Raw genomic sequence first — 25420 nt, forward strand, 5'->3', positions numbered from 1 at the left:
TAGGTGTGATGCACAATACAGTTAGAAATAACTAGAACATATTTAGAAAGTCATTGTTTTCTCATAAAAGTACAGTGTTGAATGTATCTGCATCTTTGTTTCTCATATTCCTCTCCCTCCCTTATCCCCAGTAGGTAACAGCCCAGCATGAGGCCTGAGAACCAGAGCAGCGTGTCCGAGTTCCTCCTCCTGGGGCTCCCCGTCCCCCCGGAGCAGCAGGGTGTGTTCTTTGCCCTGTTCCTGGGCATGTACCTGACCACGGTGCTGGGGAACCTGCTCATCATCCTGCTCGTCAGGCTGGACTCGCGCCTCCACACCCCCATGTACTTCCTGCTCAGCCACCTGGCCCTCTCTGATGTCTCCTTTGCATCCATCACTGTCCCAAAGATGCTGATGAACATGCAGACACAATGCCAATCTATCACATATTCTGGGTGCATTTCACAGGTGTTTTTCATTGCATTGTTTGGTTCCCTTGATAGCTTTCTCCTCACAGTGATGGCGTATGACAGGTATGTGGCCATCTGTCACCCTCTCCATTATACCACCATCATGAGGGACGAGGTGTGTATCCTCCTTGTGGTTGGGTGCTGGCTCTCCTCCTGTGCCCAGGCTCTCCTGCACACCCTCCTTGTGAACCAGCTGTCCTTCTGTGCAGGGACGACCATTCCCCACTTCTTTTGTGATCTTGCTGCTGTGCTCAAGTCCTCCTGCTCAGACACCTCCCTCAACGAACAGCTTCTCTTTGCTGAAGGTGGACTGGTTTTCCTCGTGTCGGTGAGTGGGATCCTGGGCTCATATACCCGCATGGCAGTCATCATCCTGAAGGTCCCCTCCCTCAAAAGAATCTCTAAAGCCTTGTCTACATGTGGCTCCCACCTCTTTGTTGTTTTTTTATACTATGGGACGATTGCAGGTGTTTACTTTTTCTCCTCCTCCAGCAAGTTCAAAGAGAAGGACGTCATTGCCTCAGTGTTGTATATGATGGTCACCCCCATGCTGAACCCCTTCATCTACAGCCTGAGGAATAACGATATGAAATGTGCTCTTCAGAAAATTTTCAGAACCAAGGACACCCCAAGGATGAAATCAATCCCAATGCAATGGGCACGCATGGGGCTTGTAAAATAGGTCTTCTTAAATGTTGGACATGTCGTCACTGATACCAACCTTCTCTCAGTCTCACTCTGTGTCCTCTTCCCTCTTTCTTCATCAGACTGTTTTTCCCTACCTGCTCTTTAAGTCCTGTATATATTTCTTCAGTGAAATTCCAAGTCCTCCTGTGATGTTCACAGCAAGTTTATGAGCCTCTGAGTCCACGTCCCTGGGATTTAAGAAATTTTGTCTCCATCATTTTCCTCAATGAGGCTCTATATACCCACAAGGCAGTCATCATCCTGAAGGTACTCTTAGCAGCACACACTCACACAGATTTTCTTGATACAAGAAAATTTCATTTATTTCATATGTGAAGAATTCATAGGAAGTTATCAAAATCTTTCATCTGTGGCATGGTGTCAGTCATTAATGGAATTAACTAATCATTGAAATGCGTATTTTGCTTAATTGTAAGAAAAAGTCCCTTGTAAGATTCTAATTATCTTCCAATTTTTCAGCAGAGCAAATTAAAGCTCAGAGATCAAGTAAGCAGCTTCCCTAAGATTTGATCTCAGACATGTGACACATTAAACCATGTGTTAATTAGATTATTGTCATTACCTGGTCTCTGACACCATTGACCAGTGTGGGTGTTCTTGACCCTTACATAAAGCATACAACAATTACTCTTTTGTGTTTCCCCTTCTGAAACTGTAATTATGGCAAACACATTCTCAATGTTTATAGTTTTCACATGTGTGTATATGCTTCAATGTATTCATCTAGGGAGTCCTTCAGGCGGAAATGAAAAGATGCTATTAGGTAACTCTGGGCCATATGACATCATGATCAGTGGCAAACACTGCTACACAGGTAAATGTAAAGACAGTATTATTATATTTTTATTTCTTTGTTCTCCTTTGGTTTCCTGAATGATTAAAAAACAAATTCATAAACAGTGACTAAAACTATGCTAACAGAGATGGGATTAAAGATGGTGGCATGAGAGGAGAGAGAGAGGCTTCCTAAAAGTGGATACAATTAGAAAATTTAATTGGTGCAACTAATCCTGAGAGAGCAACAGGAAAGAGGACGGCGCCAGACTGCACACACCTGGAGAATAGAGCAGACCTCACCAAATGGGGTAATGTACCAGAGCTGTGGCTCCACGGGACCCGAGCCCCTCTGCCACCCCAGCTCACCTGCGGGAGGAAGAGAAATGGAACAGGGAGGGAGTGGAAGGCTTGGGACTGCTGAATACCTAGCTCCGGAGATCTGCTCTGGGAGCACAAACCTACATTTCATGGTGCTTTCATGAGACTCGCATGACTACCCAGTTGTAAAGTTAATACAAGCAGAGATCCTGGGGAGACTGGGATTCCAGCTGCTTGTGGAAAGTAGGGATCCATATCTGGCTGCTCTGGGACAAAAATATGCCTGTGTGACCGGCCCACTGGCTCAGGCAGGGGAGACAGGCACAGCAGCCAGGAGGAGGGGAACAGCTCTTTACTACCCCCAGGCACCAGTACCACTCCCCTGCGACCCCCGACATTGCTTCAGGGGCTGAGCAGCTACAGAATAGAGCTTGTGGACACTAGAGGGCACCATATACAAACATGAAACGCCAAAGGAACCTTGTCCAGAGTAAAATTACTTTTACAACTCCTGAGAAAGATTTAAATGATATGGACTTCGTGACTCTTCCTGAAAGGGAGTTCAAAATAAAAATCATCAACATTCTAATGGAGGTACGGAAAGAAATCCAAGAACTCAGGAACGAATTCAGGTCATAGATCCAATCATTAAAGAACACGATGGAGGGTATCAAAAGCAGGTTGGATACGGTGGAGGAGACGATAAATGAAATAGAAACTAGAGAAGAGGAATACAAAGAAGCTGAGGCACAGAGAGAACAAAAGATCACTAAAAATGAAAGAATATTGAGAGAACTGTGTGACCAATCCAAGCGGAAAAATATTCACATTATAGGGATACCAGAAGAAGAGGAGAGAGAGAAAGGGAAAGAAATTGTCTTGGCAGAGGTAGTTGCTGAAAACTTCCCTAATCTGGGGAAGGACATAGTCTCTCAGGCCATGGAGATCCACAGATCTCCCAACACAAGGGACCCAAGGAAGACAACACCAAGACACATAGTAATTAAAATGTGAAAGATCAAGGATAAAGACAGACTGTTAAAAGCAGCCAGAGGCAGAAATAAGATCACATACAAAGGAAAGCCTATCAGGCTAACATCAGACTTCTCAGCAGAAACCTTACAGGCCAGAAGGGAGTGGCATGATGTATTTAATGCCATGAAGCAGAAGGGACTGGAAGCAAGATTACTTTATCCAGCAAGATTATCATTTAAATTTGAAGGAGGGAGTAACAATTTCCAGATAAGCAACAGCTGAGAGAGTTTACCTCCCACAAACCATCTCTGCAGTCTATTTTGGAGGGACTGCTATAGATGGAAGTGTTCCTAGGGTTGGATAGCTGTCACCAGAGGAAGTAAAACCATGGTAGGGAGGATGGAGCAGCCGATTGTTAGGAAAACGCAAAATTAAATTCACTATCCTCCAAGTCAATCAAGGGATAGACAAAAAGTACAGAATTTGATACCTAATATATAAAGAATGAAGGAGAAAGAAAAAGAAGGAGAAATAGAACAGAACCTTTAGATTGTGTTTGTAACAGCATACTAAGTGAGTTAAGTTAGACTCTTAGATAGAAAGGAAAGTAACCTGGAACCTTTGGTAACCACGAATCTAAAGCCTGAAATGGCAATAAGTACATACCTATTGATAATCACCCTAAATGTAAATGGACTGAATGCACCAATCAAAAGACATAGAGTCACTGAATGGATAAAAAAAACAAGACCCATCTATATGCTGCTTACAAGAGACTCACCTCAAACCCAAAGACATGCACAGACTGAAATTCAAGGGATGGAAAAAGATATTTCATGCAAACAATAGGGAGAAAAAAGCAGGTGTTGCAGTACTATTATCAGACAAAATAGACTTCAAAAAAAAGAAAGTAAGAAGACATAAAGAAGGATATTACATAATGATAAAGGGCTCAGTTCAGCAAGAGGATATAACCATTCTAAATATATATGCACCCAACACAGGAGCACCAGCATATGTGAAACAAATACTAACAGAACAAAAGGAGGAAACAGAATGCAATGCATTCATTTTAGGAGATTTCAACACACCATTCACTCCAAAGGACAGATCCACCAGACAGAAAATAAGTAAGGACACAGAGGCACTGAACAACACACTGGACCCTAATAGACATCTATAGAACTCTACACCCAAAAGCAACAGGATACACATTCTTCTCAAGTGCACATGGAACATTCTCCAGAATAGACTACAAATTAGGCCACAAGAAGAGCCTCAGTAAATTCAAAAAGATTGAAATTCTACCAACCATCTCTTCAGACCATAAACGTATAAAACTAGAAATAAATTGTAAAAAGAAAGCAAAAAGGCTCACAAACACATCGAGCCTTAACAATATGCTTCTAAATATTCAATGGATCAATGAACAAATTAAAATGGAGATCCAGCAATATATGGAAAGAAATGACGACAACAACACAAAGCTCCAACTTCTGTGGGATGCAGCAAAAGCAGTCTTAAGAGGAAAGTATATAGCAATCCAGGCATATTTAAATAAGGAAGAACAAACACAAATGAATAGTCTAACATCCCAATTATTAAAATTGGAAAAAGAAGAACAAATGAGGCCTAAAGTCAGCAGAAGGAGGGACATAATAAACATCAGAGGAGAAATAAACAAAATTGAGAAAAATAAAACAATAGAAAAAATCAATGAAACCAAGGGCTGGTTCTTTGAGAAAATAAACAAAATAGATAAGCCTCTAGCCAGACTTATAAAGAGAAAAAGAGAATCAACACACATCAACAGAATCAGAAATGAGAAAGGAAACATCATGATGGACCCAACAGAAATACAAACAATTATTAGAGACTACTATGAAAACCTATATGCTAACAAGCTGGAAAACCTAGAAGAAATGGACAACTTCCTAGAAAAATATAACCTTCCAACACCGACCAAGGAAGAAACACAAAATCTAAACAAACCAATTACCAGCAAAGAAATTGAAGCGGTAATCAAAAAACTGCCCAAGAAAAAAAAATCCCAGGCCACATGGATTTACCTCAGAATTTTATCAGAAATACAGAAAATATATAATACCCATTCTCCTTAAAGTTTTCCAAAAAATAAAAGAGAAGGGAATACTCCCCAAGTCATTCTATGAAGCCAACATCACCTTAAAACCAAAATCAGGCAAAGATGCCAACAAAAAAGAAAATTAAAGACCAAAATCCCTGATGAATGTAGATGCAAAAATACTCAATAAAATATTAGCAAACCAAATTCAAAAATATATCAAAAGGATCATAAACCATGACCAGGTGGGATTCATCCCAGGGATGCAAGGATGATACAACATTTGAAAATCCATCAACATCATCCACCACATAAACAAAAAGAAAGACAAAAACCACATGATCATCTCCATAGATGCGGAAAAAGCATTCAACAAAATTCAACATCCATTCGTGATAAAAACTCTCAATAAAATGGGTATAGAGGGCAACTACCTCAACATAATAAAGTCCATATATGAAAAACCCACAGCCAACATCATACTGAACAGCGAGAAGCTGAAAGCTTTTCGTCTGAGATTGGGAACAAGACAGGGATGCCCACTCTCCCAACTGTTATTTAACATACTACTGGAGGTCCTAGCCACAGCAATTAGACAAAACAAAGAAATACAAGGAATCCAGATTGGTAAAGAAGTTGTTAAACTGTCACTATTTGCAGATGACATGATATTGTACATAAAAACCCTAAAGACTCCACTCCAAAACTACTAGAACTGATATCAGAATACAGAAAAGTTGCAGGACACAAAATTAACACACAGAAATCTGTGGCTTTCCTATACACTAACAATGAACAAACAGAAAGAGAAATCAGGAAAACAACTCCATTCACAATTGCATCAAAAAGAATAAAATACCTAGGAATAAACCTAACCAAAGAAGTGAAAGACCTATACCATGAAAACTATAAGACACTCTTAAGAGAAATTAAAGACGACACTAACAAATGGAAACTCATCCCATGCTCCTGGCTAGGGAGAATTAATATCATCAAAATGGCCATCCTGCCCAAAGCAATATACAGATTTGATGCAATCCCTATCAAATTACAAACAACATTCTTCAACGAACTGGAAGAAATAGTTCAAAAATTCATATGAAAACACCAAAGACCCCAAATAGCCAAAGCAATCCTGAGAAAGAAGAATAAACTGGGGGGAATCTCACTCCCCAACTTCAAGCTCTACTACAAAGCCATAGCAATCAAGACAATTTGGTACTAGCACAAGAACAGAGCCACAGACCAGTGGAACAGAATAGAGACTCCAGACATTAATCCAAACATATATGGTCAATTAATATTCGATAAAGGAGCCATGGACATACAATGGGGAAATGACAGTCTCTTCAACAGATGGTGCTGGCAAAACTGGACAGCTACATGTAAGAGAATCAGACTGCATCACTGTCTAACCCCATACACAAAAGTAAATTTGAAATGGATCAAAGACTTGAATGTAAGTCATGAAACCACAAAACTCTTAGAAAAAAACATAGGCAAAAATCTCATTGATATAAACATGTGTGACTTCTTCATGAACATATCTCCCCGGGTAAGGGAAACAAAGGCAAAAATGAACAAGTTGGACTATATTAAGCTAAAAAGCTTCTGTACAGCAAAGGACAACACCAATAGAACAAAAAGGTATCCTACAGTTTGGGAGAACATATTCATAAATGACAGATCCAATGAAGGATTGACATCCAAAATATATAAAGAGCTCACACGCCTCAACAAACAAAAAGCAAATAATTCAATTTAAAAATGGGCAGAGGAGCAGAATAGACAGTTCTCTAAAGAAGAAATCCAGATGGCCAACAGGCACATGAAAAGATGCTCCACATCATCAAAGAAATGCAAATTAAAACCACAATGAGATATCACCTCACAACAGTAAGGATCGTCATCATCAAAAAGACAAACAACCACAAATGTTGGCGAGGTTGTGGAGAAAGGGGAACTCTCCTACACTGCTGGTGGGAATGTAAATTAGTTCAACCATTGCGGAAAGCAGTATGGAGGTTCCTCAGAATGCTCAAAATAGAAATACCATTTGACCCAGGAATTCCACTTCTAGGAATTTACCCTAAGAATGCAGCACTCCAGTTTGAAAAAGACAGATGCACCCCTATGTTTATTGCTGCACTGTTTACAATAGCCAAGATATGGAAGTAACCTAAATGTCCATCAGTAGATGAATGGATAAAGAAGATGTGGTACATATACACAATGGAATATTACGCAGCCATAAGAAAAAACCAGATCCTACCATTCGCAACAACATGGATGGAGCTAGAGGATATTATGCTCAGTGAAATAAGCTAGGTAGAAAAGGACAAGTAACAAATGATTTCACTCATATGTGGAGTATAAGAACAAAGGAAAACTGAAGGAACAAAACAGCAGCAGAATCACAGAACCCAAGAATGGACTAATAGTTACCAAAGGGAAAGGGACTGGGGATGATGGGTGTGAAGGGAGGGATAAGGGCAGGGAAAAAGAAAGGGGGCATTATGATTAGCATGTATAGTGTGTGGGGGACACGGGGAGGGCTGTGCAACACAGAGAAGACAAGTAGTGATTTTACAGCATCTTACTATGCAGATGGTCAGTGACTGTGAAGGGGTATGTGGGGGGGGGACTTGGTGAAGGGGCGAACCTAGTAAACATAATGTTCTTTTTGTAATTGTAGATTAATGATACCAAAATAAAAAAATAAAAAAATAAAAAATAAATGGGCAGAGGAGCTGAACAGACATTTCTCCAAAGAAGAAATTCAGATGGCGAACAGACACATGAAAAGATGCTCCACATCGCTAGTTATCAGAGAAATGAAAATTAAAACCACAATGAGGTATCACCTCACACCAGTAAGGATAGCTACCATCCAAAAGACAAACAACAACAAATGTTGGCGAGGTTGTGGAGAAAGGGGAACCCTCCTATACTGCTGGTGGGAATATAAATTAGTTCAACCATCGTGGAAAGCAGTATGGAGGTTCCTCAAAATGCTCAAAATAGACTTACCATTTGACCCAGGAATTCCACTCCTAGGAATTTACCCTAAGAATGCAGCACTCCAGTTTGAAAAAGACAGATGCACCCCTATGTTTATCGCAGCACTATTTACAATAGCCAAGAAATTGAAGCAACCTAAGTGTCCATCAGTAGATGAATGGATAAAGAAGATGTGGTACATATACCCAATGGAATATTATTCATCCATAAGAAGAAAACAAAGCCTACCATTTGCAACAACATGGATGGAGCTAGAGGGTATTATGCTCAGTGAAATAAGCCAAGCGGAGAAAGACAAATACCAAATGATTTCACTCATCTGTGGAGTATAAGAACAAAGGAAAAACTGTAGGAACAAAACAGCAGCAGAATCATAGAACCCAAGAATGGACTAACAGTTACCAAAGGGAAAGGGACTGGGGAGGATGGGAGGGAAGGGAGGGATAAGGGCGGGGAAGAAGAAAGTGGGCATTATGATCAGCATGTATAATGTCAGAGGTTAGGAGAGGGCTGTGCAACACAGGGAAGACAAGTAGTGATTCTACAACATCTTACTATGCTGATGGACAGTGACTGTAATGGGGTTTGTTGGGGGGGACTTGGGGTAGGGAAGAGCCTAGTAAACATAATGTTCTTCATGTAATTGTAGATTAATGATAACAAAAAAAACTATGCTAACAGGCACACAGTGTATAAAGATGTCCCGTGTGACAACAATATGGGGGTGTGGGCATGGAGACATGTAGGATCAGAGGTTTTGCCTGCTGTTGAAGCTTAGGTGGTACTAATCACAAATAGGTTGCTTTAAGTATAAGATGGTAAATATAATCTCTAAGGTAAACACTGAGAAATTAAAACACATGCAGAAAAGGAACGAAAATGACAATCAAAATGATACACTACAAATTAAATACAAAAAAAGGCAGTCTTGGAAAATTTAAGCATAGGAAATTTATAAAGCATGTGGATACCCCATTGCCAAATGGCAGAGGTCAGAACTTACGTACCACTAATTACCTTAAGTGTGACTATATTATAATGAGTTTTAAGTCAGATATTGTTAGAATGATTTTTTTTAAAAAAGCCTGATCCATGTACATACTGTTTATAAAAGACACATTTTAAATCCAATGCCACAAAGGAGTTGAAAATGAAAGGATGGAAAGAGACACTCCATGCAAATGGTAACCAAGAGAGAACTAGTGGAGCAACACTACTACCAGCCCAGATAGACTTTATGTCAAAGACTATTAACAAGAGTCCAGAAGACTATTTTGTATTGATTAAAGTAGCAATACTTAAAGAAGTGGTTACAATTATAAACAGATACATCTAATAAGACAAAGCCCAAACATATGAAGTAAAGCTTGACAGAATTACAAGAAAAAGTCCCTGGTAAAAAATATGGGCAATAGAGTTAAATAGACATTTTCTGAAACAGATATACAAATTGCCAGCTAACACATGAAAAGATGCCCTACATCATTAGTCATTAGGAAAATGCAAATCAGAACTGCCATTCCACACCCACTAGGACAGCCATACTTCTTTTTTAATGGGAAATAAACAAATTTGGCAGCAATGTTTGGAACTTAGAGCCCCCATACATTGCTGGAGCGATGGCAACTGGTGCAGGCACTTGGAAAACTGTTTCTGCCTCAAAAAGTTAAACATAGAATAACCATATGATCCAGCAACTCCACTCCTGGCTAGATACCAAAAGAAGTGAAAACAGGTAATGGAGCAAGCCCGTGTACATGACTGTAGCAGCTCTATTCCCAGTGGTCCTTGGCAGATACAATCCCAATGTCCATAAACAGATAAATGGAAACAAAAGGTGGTCTATATGTACAGTGGAATAGTATTCAGCCATGCAAAGGAATGAAATATTGATGGATGCTGTAACATGAATGAACCTTGAAAATATGTATGTCTCAGTTGGGCAGAATGTACCTTGTTAGGAAAGACGTTAACAATAGGAGAAAGATGGTGACAGTATACTATTTTTTTAAGTTTTCATGAATCTAAATGTAACCAAAATTAAAAGTTTATTTAAAAATGAGATGCTGAGTTTGGTCACTGTGAGGTTGGCTGGGATTGGGGTGTACAGGTTGAGGTGATGAGCACACCTGTTTTTATAGTTTGATCATGTTATCCTTCAACTTTTCAAAGAAAGATGGAAAGAACCAAAGAAAGTAGAACGAAAACAAAATATATTTAAAACAATTTCAAATGACAGGATTAGACTGAAAGAGAAAGTAAGGAACAAAAGTAATCCAGACACAAGCCCATCAGCTAGACACCCATAAATGAACTGTCATTTAATAGAGACAGAGAGGAAAGAGAGAGACAGAGAGAAACAGCAGGCACTCCGTGGCCTCTGAGGTCCACACTCCCAAGAGCCGTGAGGGAGGCTCACCAGGTCCTGAAAAGCCACAGCTAATGCTCCTTTCTTTGCCACTTTTGCAGCAAAGACCCTGGTCCTGAGCTGTCCTGGGCCACAGACAATTACAAAAAGTGGTCCCCTAAAGCCAGTGAGGTAGCTACTGTTGCGGTTCCCTAAGTGTGGTGGTACTGATGGGGTCTGCCTGGAGGAGGAAGCCTACCACCAGGTTCTGGGTAGAGAAGACCACATAATGTATATCCTATAACCACTCAAACAAGAATAAGGGGAAGAGACTGAAACAGGGGTCTAAGATTTCATTCAATTGGAAATGCAAATTATATTAAAAATTTCATGTATTTAGCAGATGAAAGGGTGCTAAATGGCTCTTGCACTTATACAGTGCTGACTCACATTACCATTACCTTCTGACAAGGTGTGTCAATTAGCAGGCACCCCAATTAATGGGGATCCCAACAGATTCACAAGGAATAACAGGTTTCAGTAGACTTATGGAAATGGGAGTACTGTGCACCCCAACACCTGCGCCCTCCCAGACTTTCCTCTACAGCACTGGGGTCCATGGCCTAGAAAATACAAACCCTCCTGGATACTCATTAAAGCTATGTCCTCAGCAGATGGAATCTTTAGAAGAGGGACACAAAGTATTAAGGAAAGTTGGTATGTTTATGGGGTGTATCCTTCTGCTGAGCACATCAATGGACAGGACGTCCCAGCCAGTCCTGAGGAGATGACCGCTGACACTGACACCCAGTAGCTATTCCTCAGGGAGCACCAGCAAATTCTAAGGCTTTCCAGCTCCCTTTAAATAGTCAGAAGACTACTATTAGAGAGTCAGTTGATGGCCTAAGATTGTTGGCTGCTGTGAGGAGCACCTGATCCCCAGGTCAACGCTTACCACAGTCACAGAGCCTCCTACGGATTCAAACCCCCATTCCTGACTTTCCAGGGCCAGCTTCCTCCACTGCAGGACCCTCATCAAAAGACTGGTGACTCTGGTGACAGCTTCCTAATTAGGATTCCCAGTAGGAAGCCCAAGGAGCTTCAGGCTCTTCTGACAAGCTACACGGGGCATCCAATCCCTTCCTCCCCTAAACCCGCGCCCCTGGTGCAGAACCCACTGTGCATTCCCTGATCTAACACAGCCTCATTAGGGACATGGCATGCCCCTGGTCTTGGGTGCCACCTAGGGACCATCATCCTTATACCACCAAGGTGGCCAGTTCATCACCACACACTAAGCCACCTTTTATGGACTTACTAATCACAGCTCCCCCATCACAATGACCCAGGGACCCACTAAATTTCAGGGAAGGAACTCTCTATGTTCCCCAGGCATTATTAGACACTGATTAAAGGCAAACAAGGCTGCCTTAGCCTGACCATTGTCAGAACAACCTTGTCTAATTTGACAGGGGTCAAGCTCCCAACGCCCTCAGATTTCTAGCATTAGGATGGATCTCTGACCAGTTATGTGCCCACTGGAATAAAATGAAAACATTTGCCGTAGCAGATGGCTTCACCCAGTGGGATCCCGTCCACCTGCCACAACACTGTAAGTTGTTAATATGGCTCATTATAAATGTAACAAGACCTTCAAAGACTAAGGCCCATTATACAACATCTTTTAATAGAAGGGGTAATTATTCCTGCTATAAGAGCCCAATTTGGCCTGTTCGGAGTGAATGGTCACTTGTGGTGGATACAATGACCTTCATGTTGATTTCCCAAATACCAAAGCCTGTGTATCTTACACAGTTGAAATGACCAAGGCCATTCAATTTCTAATAGCAAACACTTTACTGTTAAGGATTTTTCTAATATGTTCTATTGAGTGTCAACTCTCAAGCTCAGTTTGCATAAACCTTTGAAGGGCCAAGTATGCACCTTGCCAGGCTAGTCCCGGCACCCTCCTGCTGTGAGGCTTTAGTCGGACCAGGCTGTCCCCAGGCACTCAGCTGCAGCACTGCATGGATGACATCCTCTTAGGAAGAGATTCACTAGACACACGTAGAACGTACAGACATTTGCCAGTGCATCACTAAGATGGGATGGCATATTCCCTACCTAAGGCTTAGAGACCTGCCACCTCAGTTAAATTCTTAAGCATCATTGATCCACCGAGGAACATTCCATACGTGATTTGATTCAAAGGCAAGTCCTAACTTTCTCACCTCCAACCACTCTCAAGGAGGTCCAACATCTATTAGATCTCTGTGACTTCTAAAGGCAGCTTATTCTTCACTTGCAAATACTACTCAGACCTGTTCACACAATCACCAGCATATCAGCCCACTTGGAAAGGGGCCCATTACCATAAAAGGCATTAGAGTTATTAAAGATGGTTGTGAAATAGAACTTCCCTTAGTGCCTCTTGGACACTCCTTTATAACAGAGGATCAGGATGCCACCTAATGCCTCTGGGTGTCCATGAACTACCCATAATGGCTATAAGTAGCCCATGGCATTCTAGTATAAGAGACTGCCTGCTTAGGAACCATGCTACACACCATTAGAGCAACAACAGTTGGCGGCAAATTGAGCTCTTCTGGAAACCAGAGTTTTCAATACCTGAAACTATGATCCTTGTACCCACTTACCCACCATGCCCTGGCTCATGGCAGCAGCTTGTATCCTACAAGCTCAGCAGGGACATGGAAAGTCTTTGTGGAAATAAAGATGGTACCTAGAGGATGGAGCAAAGCTGAGCCCTCTAGCATACTCCACCTGCAGGAGGTGATCTTCCCCCATCCTCAATCTCTCACCAATGCCGCATTGTCAGAGGTCACCAGTCTAAAGAATCTCTTGACTACCTGGATCTCTTTGGGATCAACTAAGTGAATGGCAAAGAGAGTTAATATGTTTTATGAGTTTTAGCCCTGCCAACACATATATTGAGCTCTCTGGAGGGCTGTTGCTTTTCACCAGAGGGTCAGCACAATTGCCTAAGTCGTTGGCAATCATCTCGACATTGGAGGACCCCCTAGGCAACATTGCCCCCAGTTATACATCTCCAGCTGTTGGCCATTGCCAGCGTTCTAGCCATTTGGCAATAACAATTTCTCATTGAGGGCTATTCCTTTTTGGGTAAAACACTGGAAATTCCTTGTGTCTCAAATATCAAAGACACAAAATAAGATCAAACGTAGCTCTGCCTGCACCATGACTCAGATACTGAGGCCCAATCTAATGCCCAAGGTGATGGATGTGTCCAGAGTTTAGAGACCAGGGCCAAAACTTCCTCAGAAGACCGTCCAGGTTCTATTCCTTACCTGTTGGCTCAATGGGTCAATGAAACATCAAATAATAGAGAAGCTTCTGCCCTTCAGTGTGGGGCAGACTGGTATTCAGTGGCCTCGTGGTGGCAAACCACATACCTTGTGTGCACACACTCATCACTGGCTGCATAGCTGTTGGGGTGACATCCCATGAAGACCACCCTGTGTTGCTGGCAAACAGATTTTACTGGACTGCTGATGCCAAACTGTCACCCCACTGGTTTTATCTTGACATTAGATTTCTACACTGGCATCTTATTTGCCCACCCATCAGTCATACCACTGATCAAGCTGCCCATACAGGGCCCCAAAACCCTACTTACTCCTTTTGGAGTTACAGACAATGCTGACAGCATTTACTTTACTTCTCGAACCGCACAACATCGGGCTCCTGGACCAGGCATTCAATGGGACTCACCTTCCCTACTGGTCCCTGGCTGCTGGGACAAAGACTTGTTTAAAGTAACCCTACTGAAATTACAAAATAACTATAGTCCTCTAAATAGACATTGCTCCTGTAACGGCCCTCATTATACTAAATGCCCAACTTTGTGCTGAAAATATCCTAATTGCCCTTCCTTTCTCTCTGAGGTGAGATGTCATATGTCAGGATTTATAGACACCACTTGGTGCTTTGTTTTAAGTTTAATTTTTTTATCAAAGTATCATTGATACAGAACCTTATGAAGGTTTCACATGAACAACATTGTGGTTTTAAGATTGACCCTTATTATCAAGTCCTCACCAATGCCCCCCACCCCAACAAAGCAGTCACTGCCTCTCAGCATGTAAGATGCTATACACCCATGACTTGTCTTCTACAGAGACCATTTTGAAGTAGGCATCACGCCATCAACTCCCCTTTCCACTACCCTTGCTCATTCTCCTCCCATTCCAATTGGGATGGAAGCCAGACTGAGGACCGAACGTCAGTTACATAGTACTTGCTATTTAACACCCTCTAACTACATACTTGGGCAATTTTACAACCCTCATTTTGTCACGGTCCCAAGCTTTTTCTGGCTCTAATGGATATGTAATTTAATACCAATCATGATCTCACTCAGAAAGGACAGATTATTCTCCATCCCAGTACTGCAGCCATGTGGATAACAAGAGAGGTCAAGAAACTGGTCCCATCCAGGAGCATCATCCATTAATGAATGCAGGCCCCCCTCAGCCACACAGATGGGGAAAGAGAGTATGAACTGGTCCACACTATGCTCATATTAGCATCTCCCCATGCCCACAATCATAGCACCCATAGGGTACAAACACTGTTACGCAGCCTCTTGGAAGTTCATAGCCTGGATATCTGGATGAGTACTTTGGATCATAACTTTGGCCCAAACCCTGCAGGCTGATGGGAGCACCCCACATAGCAACATGACAGCCTCTGGGCTCTATATTCAGCCACATGATGATCATAATGATTTGGGCTCTTCAGCACCACTGCCATACCCAACCATTAGATGATGCCGTAATTGCAGTCTCACTTTTCTCACAAATTTTTCTACACTGTAAAGCAGACATTAGTGACCACTCTAAACTCACAAGGGAGACCCATCACACAGGAGGTAGCACCTATGCTCCCTGCATGCCCCGCCGCTAAGCTTCTGGAAAGAATGCTCTATGTGAGAAATCACTTCTCCAAATTCATGTCAGACAATAGTTGAAAGGGCAGTAGGAAGCCTAATGCGGGGCTGCAGGCAACCAGCCTCTTCGGGATTATTTTCTGTGCAATGAGATGTCATTATGGCAGCATCTTTTCCAGTTCATGGAGTCCCTCATTTTCTAATTACATTGGCATATTCCTGTACCTCCCTGACCAGCAAAGCTTTATGCCTCAAAGTCCTAAATTCAGCCAGCATTGTTATAAATCCACAGAGCTCCATGCCATCGCCTTCAACCAAACCCTGATGGCCTGAACGACCACCGTCGGACACCAGACTCACAGCTGGACACCTCCCTCCGGTGACCTGGATCAACCCTTTGGACTCATCCAGGGAAAAGTCTCCTTGATCTCCAGCGCTCTGCGCGTCTCCGTCAGAGCTGCCTTCACCCTCTAAGCCCTCCTGCTCTTCTATCCCTTCTTCACCACCCCACCCCAACCATCACAAGCTACTTCTCCCTGTCCTTCCATCCTTGCATCTCCTGCTCCTTCCCCAGATCTCTGCACTTCTAGCTCCGCTCTCTGATACACACACCAGCCGAGGAGGCATTCTGCAATCATTTTATGTAAGCAGTACTGAGCGAGCAGCCATGACTTAGAGCGTAGGGATTGTTGGGTGTGCTGTACAATTACTCGAACTGCCTGGCCACGTGGATCCTATCCGGCTGGTCTTACAGAAACCTTCACAATACCACCACCTACGCCCTACCATCTGTCGGGTCAGTCTTATCTCTGAGCCTAACCTGGGACGATGGTTGTTCTCCGAATATTCCTCTTTAAAGTACTAACTACAACTTTCCAGAAAAGCCCCTTATTATGTCCTGATCAAAATGCTTATGGGCCACGTATTAGTTCTTGGTTGCCCATGTCAAATACTAAGTCTAATAAATTAGGCCTAAGCCTAAAAAATTAGGGTTTTTCTTTTATTCTCCAAGCACTTGTCACTCCTGTGTAATTTATTCCTCTAACTCAGGCTTCTCCCCATAGTTGACTCACACTCTCTGCATTTGGGGCTCCTGCCCCTAAACAAAGCTCACCAACCTCGTTCTCACCGAGAATATAAACAGGTTACACTCATGTCAGTTGCCCTTATTCTGCTACCATATGCGGGGTCACTGCTTCTGCCTTGGAGGCCACAAGAATACACAACAAAATGAAATAATTGATGCCAATCAGGAAATGTACAAAATAATACCCAAATATGTGATGCAAGCTGCCACCGCCCTGAAAACCTGGAAAGAGAGGCAGAGCTCTGTGGCACCTGTGCTTGCTGGGAATGCCTAGCCTCAGGTTACCTGCTGGCCAGCCAAGGGGCATTTGTTCCCGGTGGGTAGTCACTGCTACATATGGGAAAACAACACAGGTAAGGTTGCTTGGATAGCACAGCACATGGTATGTTTCTCCAGCAAGAACTTTCCCTCAGTCCCTCCCTGCCCTTAACCACCAGTCCCAAGCCCATTCCATCTAGTTTGCACCTAACTAGCTCTCCCTAGGGATCCTTCTGTGAGTGACAGATTTTCTCTTAAATTCTCTTTTGTGAAAAGTATCATCAGCCTCCGACATATGAACCAAATCATGTCCTTTTTGATTATGTGCTATGCCTACCAAAGTTCTGTAGCCTCAATCTTTGATAGAAACACACACACGCGCGCACGCACACACACACACACACACCCAGACACACACGCAAACATAACAAAACAAATGTGGTAAAATGTTGGCCTTTGTGGAGTCAGTGAAGGGCATACAGGAATTCATTCTATCATCTTTACAACATTTTTAGAGTATGAAATCATTTAAGAATTCAATATTTAAAAATTCTGAGTCCCAACTGGAACCTAGTCAAGAAAAATTTGAACTTGGAACTGTGCCCAGGAAGAAAGGGTCCAAGACATCCAGGCATTAAAACACTGTCCCCTGTGTCTCAGTGCCCTCTGGCTCCTGGATACAGACTCCCCAACCGGCATGGACAAATTGGCCAATTAGCCACAGAGGGTCCCCCTTCATTGTGAAGAGACACTGAGGGTTTGGAGAACAGTCTAGAAGAGGTGTCTGGACTCAAAGCTGAGCAGCACAGGTCAGAAGGTGGTGGAAATCTACTCTTGCAGGTGGATCTGCCTGAGTGTGTGTATGAATGAATATCTCTGTGCTCATGTGTGTTTCTGTGTGTGTGTATGTTGTCAGCTTGTGTATGTGTTGTTTGATAGTTGCCTGTGTGTGTGTGTGCCGTGTGTACTATGTGTCTGACCACAGCCTGATTTTTTTCCTGACTTAGATCCAATCTGAGGTCTGTATTAGTGTAAATGCACCAGGTTATCAGCCTCCTAACGTGTGACTAGGGACGCCGGATTCATGCCTGTGATCCTCAATATTTACATCGTGTCGTCAGACAGGAGCATTTCTCCACTGGATGGGAGTGACAACTGAGTGGATCATAGCCCAGCAGTTGGGGTAAGATTGTTGTCTCTATCGTGGGAGAAAAAGCCTTCCGACCTTCCAAGGAACAGGGTCAGAGGGCTCACACCTCTGCTTGCAATGGGTGCTAGTGCCTTGTGACTGTGTGGGGACGCATCTGGGTATAAGAGTAGGACGTGTCCTGTGTGCTGGCCTCTGCGTTTCTGCACCGTGTGTGTGTAACCACGTGCATAGATGCTGGCAATGGTTTAATGATGGTGCCTGTGACCGAAGAGTCTTATGTGCTCCTCGCTGACAGCCTCCCTGGGAAGGGGGTGGGTTAGAAGGGGCCGAAGCCCACCTCTCAGTTATGGGAGTATGTGTGCTGCTTGATGGAATGAGTGTGTGGTGGGTGTGCATGGGTGTTGTTGGAGCAGGTTGCTTATGAGATTTTTGAATTGTGTATGGTTCTGTATGTTTTTGGTGGTGTGTCTGTATAGTAATGAGTTATGTATATGTGGTGTGTGAGTTGTGTTTTTCCCCAGATGTTTGGTGATTGTGTGTCATTGGTGCATTGTGAGTGTATTTGTGGGTGACACATTATTGCATGTGGTGTATTTCTAACAATGTGTGTAATTCATGACTTTTATGCATATGAGTGTTTAGGAATGATGCACATACTGGCTTTCCTCTCCTTAGAACGGGAATCAGACACAGGTGATTGAAATCCTCAACTGAGCAATGTGTGTATGTGTGTGTATGTGTGTGTGTGTGCACCTGGTTGGGGGATTCTGACCTGCAAACATGATCTCCAGTATGTCCCACGCACACTCCCTGTGGGGCCCTGCCAGCTGAGATAACTGGTGCCCCAGCACTCTATCCTGAAGAGGACCTGCTGTCACTGTCACACACCTGCATGTGACTGAGGCCCTGGGTTCCTGACCCATCATGTACACTTACCATCCCAGGCAAAGATAGTTAGGCACTGTGCTGGGTGAAGTTTGAGGGCAGAAGCCATACCAAGTGGCAGTGAGACCTTGGGAAGGTCACTAATCCCTGAGGCCTCAAGATACATGACTATAGAATGAAAGCTTACAGGCCGTCATAAGTACCTATGGCTAGAATACAAGTTCATGTATGTGAACTTTGTCATCTGTAAAATATACAGATATGAATGAAGGAGTTACCTAGCCAGAGCACTAGGGCAATTTTGGGCTTAAGGTTCCTTGCAGTCCTAAGATAACACAGGGTGTAGGTGCTCATAACTAATCAAGTGGGGGAGGTCCACGTTGAGGGCTGGGTACTGATCTCACAAAAACATTAGATTGTAGTACATAAAGCAAGCAATACTTGGTGATTTAAAACAACAGAAAATATTAATTATATATAAATTCCTATGTACTTATATATACACACATATACATATGTTGATATATATAGTACCATATTCAATCTATTTATGTGAGGTATATATATGTATCATATATATATATTATCCATATCTTTGTTTATATACATACTCCAGCTACACACACACACACACACACACACACATATATATACACACAAACACACACATTTCAAATACACATACACAGATGAAATATATATGTATACTTGTATAAATAGGATATATAGTGAGGGGTGGCATATATAGGTATAAGTAAATTTTCATCTATATATGTGTGTGTGTGTGTAACTATATATATGGATATATACGTATTCCATCTCTGACAGTTACTGTTGTATGCTTACAGACTTTACAGAATTTATGTTTCTGTTTCCAACTGTTGAAGTGGGAAAGGACACTACTTCTTTGTGCAGCAATGAAGATTTCATGTGACAAAGGAAGACTGATGTTGGATTTCAGTAGGAAATGCATGGAGAGCCCTTTGCATATTAGCCGCCACATAGTTTTATCCCCAAAACATTCACCATTATCATAAAAGATCATTGGAGGATATTCTGGGTTGGGAGTGATGCGGGCATCAAGGGGTCTAAACGACCACCCATTTCTAGAGCACTGGTGAGTTCAGGGCTGTGGGCTGATGGGACAGGCCAGCTCACAGGAGGAGAGTGACAGCGCGCCAACACCACCAGCATTGGAGTCTCACGTTACTTTAAGGCAGAAACAACTGACACCAGTTTGCTGGGGCTCATCTACTATTCCTGCCACAGTGAACTATTAGGGACTGGCTCTGACACAGTGCCATAAATAACCCCAGTAAGCTCATGAAATAGCATAGCACAGAGGGCAGGGCCCGTGTATTCCTGCTCCCTGCTGCATTCTCAGTTCCTAGTGGAGGGCAGGGTTCAGACTCCAAGTTCAGTTCAATAGATACAGGTTGGGTGAAACCATGAATGTCCTCTTGCTTCTGTGAGTGAGGGGTTCTTCGCTGCTCTTAGTGTGATATTTCCAGGAGCCAGACTGGGAAGCACTGACAAGGCATGTATTTACTGGTGGAACAAATTAATAGGAATGTCACATAAAAGACGCTGTTTTCACAAAATATAATGGAGACGGTACCTCTATCATTTTTTCTCATATTCCTCTCCCTCCCTTATCCCCAGCATATAACAGCCCAGTATGGGGCCTGAGAACCAGAGCAGCGTGTCCGAGTTCCTCCTCCTGGGGCTCCCCATCCCACCGGAGCAGCAGGGCGTGCTCTTCGCCCTGTTCCTGGGCATGTACCTGACCACGGTGCTGGGGAACCTGCTCATCATCCTGCTCGTCAGGCTGGACTTGCGCCTCCACACCCCTATGTACTCCCTCCTCAGTATTCTTTGGTTCTCTTGACAGCTTTCTTCTCACAGTGATGGCGTATGACAGGTATGTGGCCATCTGTCACCCTCTCCACTACACCACCATCATGAGGGACGAGGTGTATATTCTCCTTGTGATTGGGTGCTGGTTGTTTTCTTTTGCCCGGGCTCTGATGCACACCCTGCTTATGAACCGCCTGTCCTTCCATGTAGAGACTATCATTCCACACTTCTTTTGTGACCTTGCTGTTATGCTCAAGTCCTCCTGCTCAGACACCTCCCTCAATGAGCTGCTCATCCTCACTGAAGGTGGATTAGTCCTCTTTCTGTTAGTGAGTGGGATCTTGGGCTCATATGTCCACATTACAGTCATCATCCTGAAGGTCCCCTCCCTCCAAAAAATCTCCAACGTCTTGTCTACATGTGGCTCTCACCTCTCTGTAGTGCTTTTATACTATGGGACAATTACAGGTGTTTACTATGTCCCGGCATCAGGCAAGTTTGAGGACAAGAACATAATTTCTTCTGTGATGTACATTGTGGTCACCCCCATGCTGAACCCCTTCATCTACAGCCTGAGGAATAATGATATGAAACCTGCTCTTCAGAAAATATTCAGATCCAAGAACGCCCCTTGGTGTCATTAATTCAATCCCCCTGTGCTGGGCACTCATGGGAGCTGTAAAGTAGCTCTCCTTTAAAAGATGTAACTTGGACATCTCTCATGCCCACAATCTCCCATTCTCAATTTATGTCTCCTCTCACCTTCTCTTCACCTGTTTGTTTACTTTCCCTACCTGCTCTCTGAATTCTGTGTATTAATGTTGTACAGTGAAATTCCAAGGTGTCCTTTGACGTTCACTTCAAGCTTGTGAGACTTGTGTGTCCACCTCCCTGGGCTTTAAGAAATCTTACCTTCCTCTTTTTCTTCACGGGGTTGACTTTATCTGTTACATAACCACGCATCTTGACATGAATTTTCTTTTTAGCACCAAACTTCCTTTATTTCATTTGCGAGGAATTTGGAAGAAATTACCAAGCTTCTTTACCAAAGAAGTTACCAAACCGCTTTACCTACTGAATGGTGTCTGTCACAGGTGGCATTAACTTATATCATTTAAATGTGTATTTTATTTATTCCTCAGCACAAGCCACTGATAAGGCTGCTAATACTCTCCATGTTTCCAGAGGACCAAACTACACCCCAGTGACACCAACACGTCCCAGTATTACAACTTAATGTCAGACATGTAAGATTTTAAAACCATATGTTTAACCATGTAAGTTTATTGCCATTATCCTGATCTTTAACACCATTCACCAGTTTGGAAGTTTTGATCCTGAAGTAAGGCATCAAATAAGTACTCTTTAATGTTTCATTCAAAAATACCATTATACTTATGGTTAACTCATTTTTAAAGTTTATAGATTTCAAATATGTCCTTATACTTTAATATGTTCATCCAGAAGTCCTTCAGGATAAAATGAAAAGATACTGGATGGTGACTCCAATCCTACTAAGACACAAAACTCACTGGTAAAGCCACTACACTGGTAAAAGTCAAAGCCTGCATTATTGCACTTGTTTGTAACTCCTTTTTTAGCTTTCTTTTTGATTAAAAGGCAAATTCCTAAGACAATAACTATAAATCTATTTTAATGGGCACACAATGAGAAAGTTGCACTTGTGACAACAAAGTAGAGGGGGAGGGGTGGACATGAACAGGACCAGAGTTTTGTACACTGTCGCAGCTTAGGTGGCACTAATTCAAACTACGTTGCTTAAGTATAAGATGATAATCATAATTTCCAAAGATATCACCAAGAAAATAATTAAAATATATACAGAAAAGGAATATTCAATTAAAATAAAAAAATATACACTAAAAGAAATTATACACAAAAGAAGGCAGTAGTGGAAATTTCAACAATAAAGCACATAGTCAGCAAGCAGAAATCAAATAGCAAAATGGCAGAAGTGAGTACTTCCTTATCAGTAAGTACCTTAAATATAAATAGATCATAATCTTGGATTAAAAGGCAGTGATTTGAGGATGGATTTTTAAAAAAGCTTTATCCATCTATACACTGTTTTTAAGTGACTTACTTTTGGACACAATGACTTGAAGGAGTTGAAAAATGAAAGGATGGAACTAGATATTCCATGCAAAGAGTAACCAAAGAAGAACTAGGGGAGCTATACTAATATGAGCAAAAATTACTTTAAGTCAAAAAGTATTACAATAGTGCAAGAAGAATTTTCATATTGATTGATTAAAATGTCAATCCATCAAAAAGGTGTAAAAATTATAAACATATGCATATTATATAGAACCCCACAAATACATGAAGCAAAACTTGACAGAATTACAAAAGAAACTTCCCAGAAAAAAATGGGCTTAACTGGAATAGATAATTTCCAAAGATATTCAAATGGCCAACAGTGAAAAGATGCTCAATATCATTATTCGTTAGGAAAATGAAAATCAGAAACCACTATGAAAATGTAAATCAAATCAATATTTCACACCCACTAGGATGACCATTTCTTTTTGGAATATATCAGACAATTTCTATTTGGAATAAATCATATATCAGTTTCAAGTATACAACACAGTGGATCAACAGTTACACACATTATTAAATCCTCACCCCAACTCATGCCATTACTATCTGTTAACATAGAAAGATGTTACAGTGATATGCTCCACACTGCACTTCCATCCCTGTGACCAACTTACATTATGATTGAAACTTTTGTGTCCCTTTATCCCCCTTACCCTCTATACCCACTCATCCCAACCCAACCCCCATGCTAACCACCAGCCACTTCTCAATGTCTATGGTTCTACTGTTGTTTTGTTAACTGTGTTTTGTTTTGTTTTTAGATTCCACAAACAAGTGAAACCATATGGTATTTATCTTTTTCCACTAGGCTTATTTCATTTAGTGTAATATCTTCCAGGCCTATCCATGTTGTCACCAATAGGAGGATTTCTTTGCTTTTTTATCGCTAAATAGTATTCCATTGTGTATAGGTACCACTTCTTCTTTATCCTTTCATTGATTGATGGACACTTTGTTTCAATACCTTGGCTAATATAAATGATATGGCAATAAACACAGGGATTCATACATCTTTTACATCAGGGACTTTGTTTTCTTTAGGTAAATTCCTAGAAGTACAGTACTTCTGGTTGCAAGGTTTTTCTATTTTCAGTTTTTGGAGGAACCTCCATACTGCTTTCCATAGTGGCTGAGTCAATTTACATTCCCACCAGCAGTGCAGGAGGGCTCCCTTTCTCCACATCCTCGCCAACACTTGTTATTTATTGTTTTTTGGATAGCGGCCACCCTGACTGGTGTGAGGTGATATCTCATTGTGGTTTTGATTTCTATTTCCCTGATGATTAGCATTGTGAAGCATCTTTAAATGTGTCTCTTGGCCATCTGTATGTCTTCTTTGGAAAAATGTCTGTTCAGGTACCCCGCCCGTTTTTTAATCAGATTATTTGTTTTCCTTTATGATGAGTTGTATGGCTTCTTTATGTATTCTGGATGTTAGTCCCTGACCAGATAAATCATTGGCAAATATCTTCTCCCATTCCGTAGGTTGCCCTTTAGTTTTGTTGATGGTGTCCTTTGCTGTACAGAAGCTTTTTAGCCTGATGTAGTTTCACTTGTTCAGTTTTCATTTTGTTTCCCTTGACTGGAGAGACATATCAAGAAAAAAATTGCATGCTTTTATTCAAGAGTTTATTGCCTATGTTTTCTTCTAAGAATTTCATGGTTTCATGTCTTATATTAAGTCTTTAATTCATTTCCAGTATACTTTTGTGTCTGGAGTTAGACAGTGATCTAGTTTCTTTCTCTTGCATGGCACTGACCAGTTTCCCCAACACCACTGATTGAAGAGACTGTCTTTGCCCCACTGCATATTCATGGCTCCTTTATTATACATTAATTGACCATGAATGCATGGGTTTATTTCTGGGCTCTCCATTCTGTTCCATTGAACTGTAAGTCTGTTCTTGTGCCAATGCCATATTGTTTTGATTACTGTAGTTTTGTAGTAACAATTTGAAATCAGGGAGCATGACTCCTCCAGCTTTGTTTTTTTTTCTCAAGATTGCTTTGGCTATTTGGAATTTTTTGTGGTTTCATACAAATTTTAGGGTTCTTTGCTTTAGTTCAATGAAAAATGCCATTGGCATTTGGATTGGGATTGCTTTAAATCTGGAGATTGCTTTGGGCAGCCTGGCCATTTTAACAATATTAATTCTTCCTATCCATGAGCATAGAATAGCTTTCTATTTATCTGTGTCATCCTCAACTTTTTCCACCAATGTTTTATAGTTTTCAGGGTACAGATTTTTCACCTCCTTGGTTAGATTTATTCCTGGGTATTTTAATTTTTTTTATGCAATTTAACTGGGATTGTTTTCTTAATTTTCTTTCTGTTATTTTTTAAATATAGTATTTGTATATAGAAACACAGGGATTTCTATATGTTGCTTTTGGATCCTATAACTTTACTGAATTCATTTATTAATTTTTTAATAGTTTTTTGGTGGAGTC

The 25420-nt window shown here is 41.7% G+C and overlaps 1 protein-coding gene across 1 annotated transcript; it reads left to right on the plus strand.

Annotated features, from left to right (window-relative positions):
- The first annotated feature begins 147 nt into the window (after positions 1-147).
- Positions 148-21489, plus strand: LOC130683133 (olfactory receptor 1J4-like). Its single transcript, XM_057499413.1, is given in 3 exon segments — positions 148-644; positions 20666-20857; positions 20859-21489. Coding segments are annotated over 3 exon segments (1320 nt in total).
- Positions 21490-25420: the final 3931 nt, after the last annotated feature.

The sequence above is a fragment of the Manis pentadactyla genome, chromosome 3, assembly GCF_030020395.1.
Source record: "Manis pentadactyla isolate mManPen7 chromosome 3, mManPen7.hap1, whole genome shotgun sequence".
In the NCBI taxonomy this organism is placed as follows: Eukaryota; Metazoa; Chordata; class Mammalia; order Pholidota; family Manidae; genus Manis; species Manis pentadactyla.